A 9,175-nucleotide genomic window follows, 5' to 3' on the forward strand; every position below is an offset into this window, starting at 1 on the left:
CCTGGAGGAGATGATGAGGGACAGAGACGATGCATTGGTAAATAACTGAGCTGCTGAGCATTCTGGCACAGAATGACAGACGTTTGTGCAAATTCAAGAGGAGACTAAGCTGGTTTGTGGTGGGGAAAACCAGTGGGGAATTTTAAACATGTAGAAAGCGTGTGCAATCCAAAGGAAGAGGGTGCTTGCCCTGCTCTCATGGTTTTTCGAAGTCTCCCACTAGTCAGTTCCATCAGAGGGAGGAAATGGCCTACAGTCTGCCCTGATGTCTGCTCATATGTCCTCCATGTTTCTGCCTAGGATGAAGGGAAACTATGTCACCTTTGCCTTCTCCAACCAGGCTGCCCCGGGGAAACTGAGAAAGTTCCATGTTTGGGCTTTTGCTCACAGCTGCTATCAGCTAGGAAATCTGCAAGTGAACAGGCTACAGCTGCTTATCTCTGCAGTATGAATCTTTGTCACGTCAGGGTTTTCCTCGAAGCTCCAGCCCTTGCAATCTTTGCACGAGAATAGGAACCTTTAAGCTTAAAATTGGGGTTTACGCTGTGGAACTGGAGGCAGAGAGGAAAGCAAATTTACTGTCAGTTAGCAAGAGCAGCAAGGAAGTGTCAGCCCCATTTCGTCACAGCTGAACTGTGAATGTTCAAACTTTGCCCTTATCATAGAATCACAGAATGGTTTGAGTTGGAAGGGCCCTTAGGGGTCATATCATTCCATGCCCCTGTCATGGACAGAGACATCTTCCACTAGACCAGGTTGCTCTACGCCCCATCCAACCTGGTCTGGAACACTTCCAGGGATGGGGCAGCCACAGCTTCTCAGGGCAACCTGGGCCAGGGCCTCACCGCCCTCACAATCAAGAATTTCTTCCTAATATCAGTGCAGTGTTATAAACACATTCACAGCAATTTTGCTCCATTAGACAAGACTACACCAACTGAGAGAGAGCAGGAAGGTCCTCAACTGCCACTTCATGGTCTTTGGAACTGGTGCATCAGGTAAAAGAAATCTTGATCTTGTAGGGCTCATGATGAAAATTAAGAGAGTTTGCAACAAATAGAAGCTGCAAGAAAAGACCCCACTGGAAGTCAAAGAGATAAGGGTGAGCATGTTCCCCCCAGCTTCCAGCACAAAGGCAACGACCCAAAATTGGCTTTGAGTTTAGAAGGATGTCAGATACCCTAGATCAGGCCCAAGATGAAGGTGGGTTGATGCCCAAGGCTAAGACTGACTGAATTCCCCTCTCAGATTGCTGAGGTATGCAACTTGTGGAGAGATTCAGAGATGAGTCTGACTTCTGTGGTTTCCTGGAGTCTGGTCTCAGGCTATAAAACCTTGATGGGAGCAGGAAGAGACCCTGGCTGCACCTCACCTCTAAGGGATCCACTGAAGCCCAGAACGCCATGATGGAGCACCTGCAGACTCTCCTGCTCCCTCTCCTGCTGGTGATGTGGCCCCCAGTCAACACCAGTAAGTAGAGTGGGCTGGAGGCAAGGAGAGGGTTGGGGAAGGATGAGTCCCAGACAGCATGTCCTGTGCCCTCCAATCCCCTTCTCCTCAGTCCTATCCATTGCAGATTATTCCTGGAATCGGAGGGAGGGAGGAGGTGAAGCCAGGACACCCTCCACACCCTACATGGCCTATCTGCAAGGAAAGAACAACCATTCCTGCGGAGGGTTCCTTGTGGCCCCGAATTGGGTGATGACGGCAGCTCAGTGCCTTGTGTAAGTTTTTGCTGTGTTCATACAGCACCTGGTGCAGTGAGATGATCGCACCACCGTGACCCGAGTAACATCTCCTACACAGAGGTCTAAGAGATGGAGTTGCTTCCCACATGGCCTTTTCTCAGAAGGGAGCATAGGCTGTGCTGTGGGGCAGGGCACAGCTGAGGGAAAGGCACCACAACAGCTCTCCCTGCAGCCTTCCCTGTCTGTTTCCCCAGTCCACCCTCATATACTTACCTTTATTTTTTTTATTCCTTTTCCATGACTCATTTTATTCTTTCCAGATGCCATCCAGAGGTCAGAGTGGCTTCTTCCCTTGCTGGCACTGACCTGCTGGCATGGCAGGGATGGCTGTTGTCAGGCTTTGCCCTTTCTGCCACCAAGAGACTGTTTGAGACTGTTAGCAGGATTACCTACTATGAGCAAGCTGCTTGCCCAGCCCTTTTCCATCCCTCCAGCTGGACAGCCTGGGGCATGGACAGGCAGGAGGGCTTTTCTATATGTGCATGACTCTGGGTGTAGCTACTGCACACCTCAGGGCTAACAGATCTGCCCTGGTGCCAGTGACCCAGGTTCAGGGCCAGTCCCCACACTTGAGCAGTAAAAGGGAAGACGAGCAGAACCCAGGAGCCTGGATGCCCAGGTCTCACCTGGGAGATGCATGTACCCAAGGAACTCCCAATTTTTCCAAGGCAGCCCCTTCTGCAGGTGATGTAAAGGCAAGTAAAGGGACAGAGAAGGCTCCTGATTCAGAAATCCCTTGACTTCCATGGGCCTATAAAGCCCAGACCAGCAGTCCACATATCTTAGCACACAGCAGCAGCATTGAACCAAATCTGCCCAGAGGTAAAAGAACCCTTGCAGACTCTGCCTGTAAGACAGGAACTTGCTCTGCCTCTTGTCTGCACAGATTCGCTGGCAGAGCTCCTTGCTCCCAGCATTCTTCTTAAAACATGCATATATAACACATTCTGTATATAGAAAGTATATATTATACACACTATATATGTGTACTGTTATTGTATATATAGCATACAGTGTATCTATGCTAATAGTACATATATATTAGTATATATATATGAGAGAGCATACACACACACACACACACACACACACACTCTATAATGTATGTAATATATATACACATGGCTGGTCTCTCCTGGCCATACCCTTGGGAGATGAGCCTCAGTGTTACCAGGCAAGACAGGAAAAAGCTAACAACATACACTGTACTTGATTTTATCAGCCACAAACCTCTGACTGTCATCCTTGGAGCCCACACAGTCCAAAGGAAAGAGGAAAACTGGCAAAAGTTTGAAGTCAAAGAGTATCACTGCCACCCACACTTTACCAGTCCTAAGGAGGGAAATGACATCCTCTTGCTGAAGGTAACTACCTGCCTGGAGCGGAAGGGAACAGCCTTCATCACAGCAAATGTACAGGCCAGCACTTATTTCTGTATTTTCTATCCCCTTTGCCTAGCTGAACGGCAATGCCACCAGCAACAGCTACGTTAGAACCATTTCCTTTGAAAAATCCAGAGTTCGTGGTGGGACTGTGTGCAGCGTAGTCGGCTACAAGACACCCACTGGCACGTTACGTGAAGCCACTGTCACCATCATCAAACGAAGGGACTGCCTCAGCCACTACCCTGGGCTTGCTGAAAACTTGATTTGTGGCCGCAGCAGATCTGCTGAGGTACCTGAAAAGGTCAGTCTCTGACTTCGAGAGGAGAAGACTGTAGGGACAGTTTTATCCCTGGGTGAAGCAGAAGGGACAAGAAGATCCTTGTCTTCCCATGGCAAAGGACCCTGGAAACTGCAGCAGCATAGTGGGATAATAGCTTGGCCAGAGGGGTTCCCCCTTAGTCTTGTAGCTGGTCGGAATACGTTTTGGATATGCAGCCAGCAGAAGGGCAGAAATGAAGCTTCAATGTTGGTCCAGCTGTAGCTGTGCTGGGTCCCAAGCAAAGCTGTCAGCAGTCCCTTTTGGACCCAGAGCTATCCCCATCCACTGCAAGTCCAGGCTTCTCCTGGAGAAGCTCTGTCCTGATATTTGCAGCCTCCCTGATCTTTGCAAAGGCACCCTTTCCCTGGGGACACCATATAAATCAGCACTGATCTCTCTCCTCCTCCATTTCACAGGGTGATGCCGGGGATCCACTGGTCTGCAATAACAAAGCCTATGGCATCTTCTCCTACAGGCATAACAACTGGCCTGGTTTCTACACACACATCGCTCATTACCTTTCCTGGGTTAACAGTGTCATAAAGTCAGCATGACTCTGTTCTCCCTGCAGCTGCTGCCCTGGAGAACTCACACACCAGAGCCTCATCCTCACCAGCTTTCTTTTTCTTTCTCACTGGGAAATATCTTACACTGATCCTCATGGATGTGACAAGGACTTCTCTGGGGAAAAGCTGAGCTATGCCAGTGGGGGGCTCAGCACAGAGATCAGGCCTCGATTGCATTTATTCCCTATGCAAACTGGGGAGTGCCTGGTCATACAGTGTGTGCTTCTACACTGCTGCCCCGATTTACCCCTTTGTCAAGCTGGTTGTGGCTACAGCTCCAAAGGGGAAGCAGCAGCGCAGCCCCAAGAGAGGTGTCAGTAGCTGCTAGGATATCTGTCATCCTTTGGGGAAGGCTACGTAACTAGATCAGAGGGGTCCAAAGAACAACATCCTCCCTGACCTTTGCATGTGTGACACCAGATGTTTGGGTGCCCTTTGCCCAAGCCCAGAGGTTTTAAGGTTGCCCAAGCTCCAAGGAAGACACTTGCAGTTCCTGCTTCACTACTGCTGCTGCTGTCCCCTACCTCTGAAACCTGCTGCCTCCTTTCTCCCCTATTCTGTAGCTCCAGTGTTGTAAGAATACATAAAACAATAAATTGCATCTGCATTTGAAAGCCTTTTTCCTGATGTGATTTGGATTTCTCTTGGCCACTGGCTCTAGTCCAGAACGGCTCAGAAGAAAGTCACTGCTCAGACAGCTGAATCTCAAGCTGTAAGCTTCTACCCCCAAAAATGGCCTGTTTTCTGTCCCACCTAAACCCTCAGAATAGGTGTCAAGTCTGGATTTCAGGGCAGGGGCTCTCCTCACATGCAGTTGGGCACAAACACTCCCTCCAGGTACCTCTAAGCTGGTACTCTGGGGGACTTCCTCCCTCTATCACACTGGCTCCCCCATGGACCCCTTTTGATTCTACTCCATCCCATCTCTGCCTGGTTGCCATTCAACAGAAAACCAGCATCTTCTCCTCAGTGCAACTTGTCAAGAAGAAGCAACTGCAGGTCCTGCCAGACTCGTCCCTTCTACTTCAGTGTTGTATTGATTTTGCTGGTGATTAGAATGATGACTTTAACCTCTTTTAACAAGAAACGTGGGCAAAGACAGCAGCAGCAGCAGCAGCAACAGCAGCACTGAGCCATGGAAGCTGGAGTGATTTGGGCAGAAGGTACTGCAGCAACTCAGCTCTCCAGAGCACAGTACAGTTTCGAGGAGGCTCAGACTCCATCCCTCCCCTCTCCAGCTCTTGGCATCCCACTGCAGCTGGACTTAGGTAGGTGCCCTGGGGGAGGGACATCCTGACCAACTCTGTCACACACAGGTGTTCATCAGGGCACATTAAGTCATTCAGGTCTTTTTAGTGAGGTTGGCACCAAAGAGAAGAACCACACGGTCCCACCACAGCCTGACATTCAGCGAATATTTTCTTTCTACATTTTGTGGTTTAAGACAAAAAAATAAATTCCCACCTCTACTACAACAGAATTAAAAAATATTACGGTCAAAGGAAATTAACTTGGAGTTTTGGCAAGAGACCTAGCAAGAGGAGAGCAAACATTTCCATCAGATGCTTAGGATTTCAGTGAAGGATTTCAAAAACCCACTTCTGGCGAGTGTTTACCTTTCCTTATGTTTACCTCTGTCTAAAGGTGACTTGTCAGAGGCCAGTACAGTTTCTGCAGCAGCACTGTATACAAAACACTAGACCAAAGATTTGAAGACTCCAAATACTTTCCAAACCTTACCATTTAAGATGCCTAAAAGTCCCCAGGTCACTCCCTGACTAAGAAAAGCTGCAACTGAGCATAGTTATCAATGGGTTTTGCTGTGGATGATATTGCACAAGGAGAGCATCTCTAGCACCTTTCTGCTTTTTCCATGCACAGAGTGCCCTCTCTGGGCTGGCAACAGTGCCTGTTCTTCAAGGTTCTGTCTCTAAACAACTTCTGAAAGGATCAAAAAAATTTACGTCTTGCAGTTTGGGAGTATGTTCATGGCTAAGCTGAGGAAGGCAACTCCCCTAGGGTTATTTATATCATTTAATCTGCTCTGAATCAAGAGTTGCGAAGAGGAAACCTCTTTTCCAATCAGGCTGCCAAATCCTTTCCAAAAGAATTCCAAAGGTGCTCTCATCCTGCAACACCTTGACTGTGCAAAGAGCCTGTCAGCTTCTGAGGAATTGCAGACTGAAGGCCTGAGACACTGGGAGGGAGGATACAAACCAGCACAGCAAGAGAGACCTGCCTTTTGGGTGCTTTGTGAAAACACCATGTATTTCCATGGCCAGGAGCTACAGATACTCACCTGAGATGAAGGGAGGAGCAGTTCCGGTAGCAGTGCATAGAAGTGGCCAGGGACAACAAGTAATGGCACCCAGCTGGGGATGCGGAACAGCCCTGGGCGGCAGCTGCTGTTCCTGCCAAGCCACATTCTCACCCAGTTCGGCAGCTGGGTTATCCAGGACCTTCATACAACCCAAATGTGGAGCCCTGTCGTACACTCCAGTATGGGAGCCCCAAAAATTCTTCAAAAGCCACGAGTTCTCCACCCATGGTGGTACAGATGTTACAAAATTTGCTTGTAGAGGCTTAAATTCCTGATCAGATTGCATCACAGAAGAAGGCAACTATACTGAACTGGTATGCTTGAAGAGAGCACACAAAAAAGACTTTGGTTTAGAACAAACTCTCGCTTAGCTCTGGGGCTCAAGAAGTCACTGCTCTTGACAGCAATGTTGTACCACCAGCAGCTGCCATTCCACAGGCCAAGCTGGTCCCACAGTTTTGAGGCTAAAGTCACCAACCTCAGAATCCTGAGTATGGCTGGGTGGGGTCAGGATAACATGGGAGAGAAAGCTGAAGTGAGAGGAGGGAAGCATTATATTCCTGCTTTATAAATTTCATATGACATTTTATTCAAGCTGAACCGATGTTTCTCTCGCTTTCCCAAAATGGCAAAGGTTATGCTCAAAGAAAAGAGCTTTCTCCTGCTATGATCATCCTAAGGATGGTCATTGTCCAAGGACAATGGAAATCCTGAAGTCTCTCTTCTTTGCCATTTTCTTCCACGTGAGATTTTTTTAATATGAAAAAATAGAAAATTGATTTCCTTAATGTCTGGTCCACCCCTGTGCACAATCCCAAGCAGATGCTCTGGGGGGACATCCAATGGCCAGATTTAAAGCGACTTGCAGCACTAATACAACCCCAGTCCTTGGGCCAGCACACTTTACCAGGACTTTTCTCTGGCCCAGAGCCCAGCTCTGACAGTCCTCTTTTGCCAAGTCCCTCCAGAGCAGGCTGCAGTAGCAGGTGGTTTCACAACAGAGTGCCTCCCAGGTTCCCAAGACCTCTCTTTGCAGGATGCGGTACCTGCATGTCAGAGGAGCCAAGGGCCTCTCACCACAGCAGTGGAGGTGGAGGCAAGGAGCTCACTGTCTTGGTGGAAACACTTTATGCAGTCTGAGTTAGAGGGGTCCTTGGGAAAGCAGTAACCACAAGCTTGCTGCATGGGCTGTTCCCTCAGCTGCCTTCTTCCCTGGGCCGCTCCAAGACTGGCAGGGATCCGCCTCCTGCATATCCACTGCCATACTTTGGCAACAGTCCCTGCACACACACCTGCCGCTGGAGGTGGGCAACCCTGCACGTATGGCAGCTGGGGGCTGCAAAAGGTCCAAACATGAGGCCCTCAAAGTCAGCTGGGAATACTGTGAATTAGTTTTAAGACTTCTTCCCTGAAGAGTCTCAACCTGCTGACGTGCTTTATTTAAATGGAGTATGCTATGCTCTTTGCAAAGGCCAGCACAACGCGTGACCCACACAGAGCTGAGGACATGAACAACCAACCAAACATACTGCTTTCAGCCACTGTGACACGCCCTGGCTGGTGAGGAGACAGAGCCACCAAGAAAAGCAGTGTACACTCGCCCATAACTAGAAAACAGTGACTAGAGTCTGCCAGTGCTGTGGCCAAGAGAACAGTTACCCTCCTAGTGCAAGCCAATACAACATCTAAGGTTGTCCAGTACCTGCAGCTTCACCTGTGTTAAGTGACACTGAAGGGAGCAGAACATCCTCAGTTGCAGGTTCCAGAGACACAGGCAACCTTAGAGGAAGTTAGCCATCCCTACCCACTCCCAGCTGATTTAACCTGAAATTTCTGGAGAATGATCCCAGAGAAAAAAGAATTAAACTTAACAAACTCCATACCAGGAAATCGCTTTGTCAAAGCTTTCACAATCATCCATCTCTGGACTAAGAGATAATTTTAAGCCACGTTTCATATTTCAGTCCATATTTCTAACAGACAAGACTGGAAGTGGTTTTGGTCCCACCAACATTCCTGCTATTGGCAACAGATATCCTGCTTGGAATTGAGCCTGCAATGGGCTGATGCTACAGCAAGAGGCAGCAGCAAATATCAACAACTTCACTATGCAATTCTACTCCAAAATCCCAGAAAACTTTAAATCAAAATGACACCACTGCATCCCTGCACCCCAGTCAGACACTGTTCACACTTCAGGATTATTGGTACAGTGCATAGTTATTGCATATCAAAACACGCTTTATTTCTATGCCTCAGAGTCCTGATTTTCTCAGCAGGAGGCAGAACCTGCTTCCACCAGCTGTAGAACTTGCTAAGCCAGCCAGGGAGGAGGAGAGGGGGAACGAGAGTGAAGAAACATCATGACTTCTAGGAACAAAATTTATTCCAATTTCAAACAGAGAGTTTATTTCAGGAGAAAGATATGAAAATCAATTTCCATCAGATATTTCCGTAATAAGGGTGTTGCCCAGCAGTCAGAGTGGGATCTTTCCAAGAAACAATCACACTCCTGGACTGGAATGAGACAGTTTGGAGTCTGAATAGATCCTGACACTGGGCATCTTATTCAGAAACTCCTTTACCCTACCCTCTTCCCTCCCCACCCCCCAACACGCACAACAATACATGCATTGCAAATTACAAGGTTTAAAAACAGCATTTTATATAGTATCTTTTTAAATAGGATAATGTTTAAATTGTCTTAAATCAGGATCCTATAATATACAAGTATAACCAAATAATTTCCACCACATTGGCACTTGTAAAGAGTCTCTGGCACTACTAAAGAAGGGGCATTGGCACAAACCATACTCTTAAAAAACTGGGTGCTGCAT

The 9,175-nt window shown here is 48.0% G+C and overlaps 1 protein-coding gene across 1 annotated transcript; it reads left to right on the plus strand.

Moving 5' to 3' along the window:
• Window positions 1–1,406: 1,406 nt before the first annotated feature.
• On the plus strand, window positions 1,407–4,006 carry LOC114066422 (granzyme G-like). The gene is made up of 5 exons (XM_027901099.1): window positions 1,407–1,470; window positions 1,562–1,724; window positions 2,971–3,112; window positions 3,207–3,434; window positions 3,869–4,006. The coding sequence occupies exons 1-5, from the start codon at window positions 1,407–1,409 to the stop codon at window positions 4,004–4,006; spliced, it is 735 nt and encodes a 244-aa protein (XP_027756900.1).
• The last annotated feature ends 5,169 nt before the right edge of the window (window positions 4,007–9,175 follow it).

Source organism: Empidonax traillii, unplaced genomic scaffold (assembly GCF_003031625.1).
Source record: "Empidonax traillii isolate 1590-97213 ecotype Southwest subspecies unplaced genomic scaffold, ASM303162v1 scaffold761:size885847, whole genome shotgun sequence".
Lineage (NCBI taxonomy): Eukaryota > Metazoa > Chordata > Aves > Passeriformes > Tyrannidae > Empidonax > Empidonax traillii.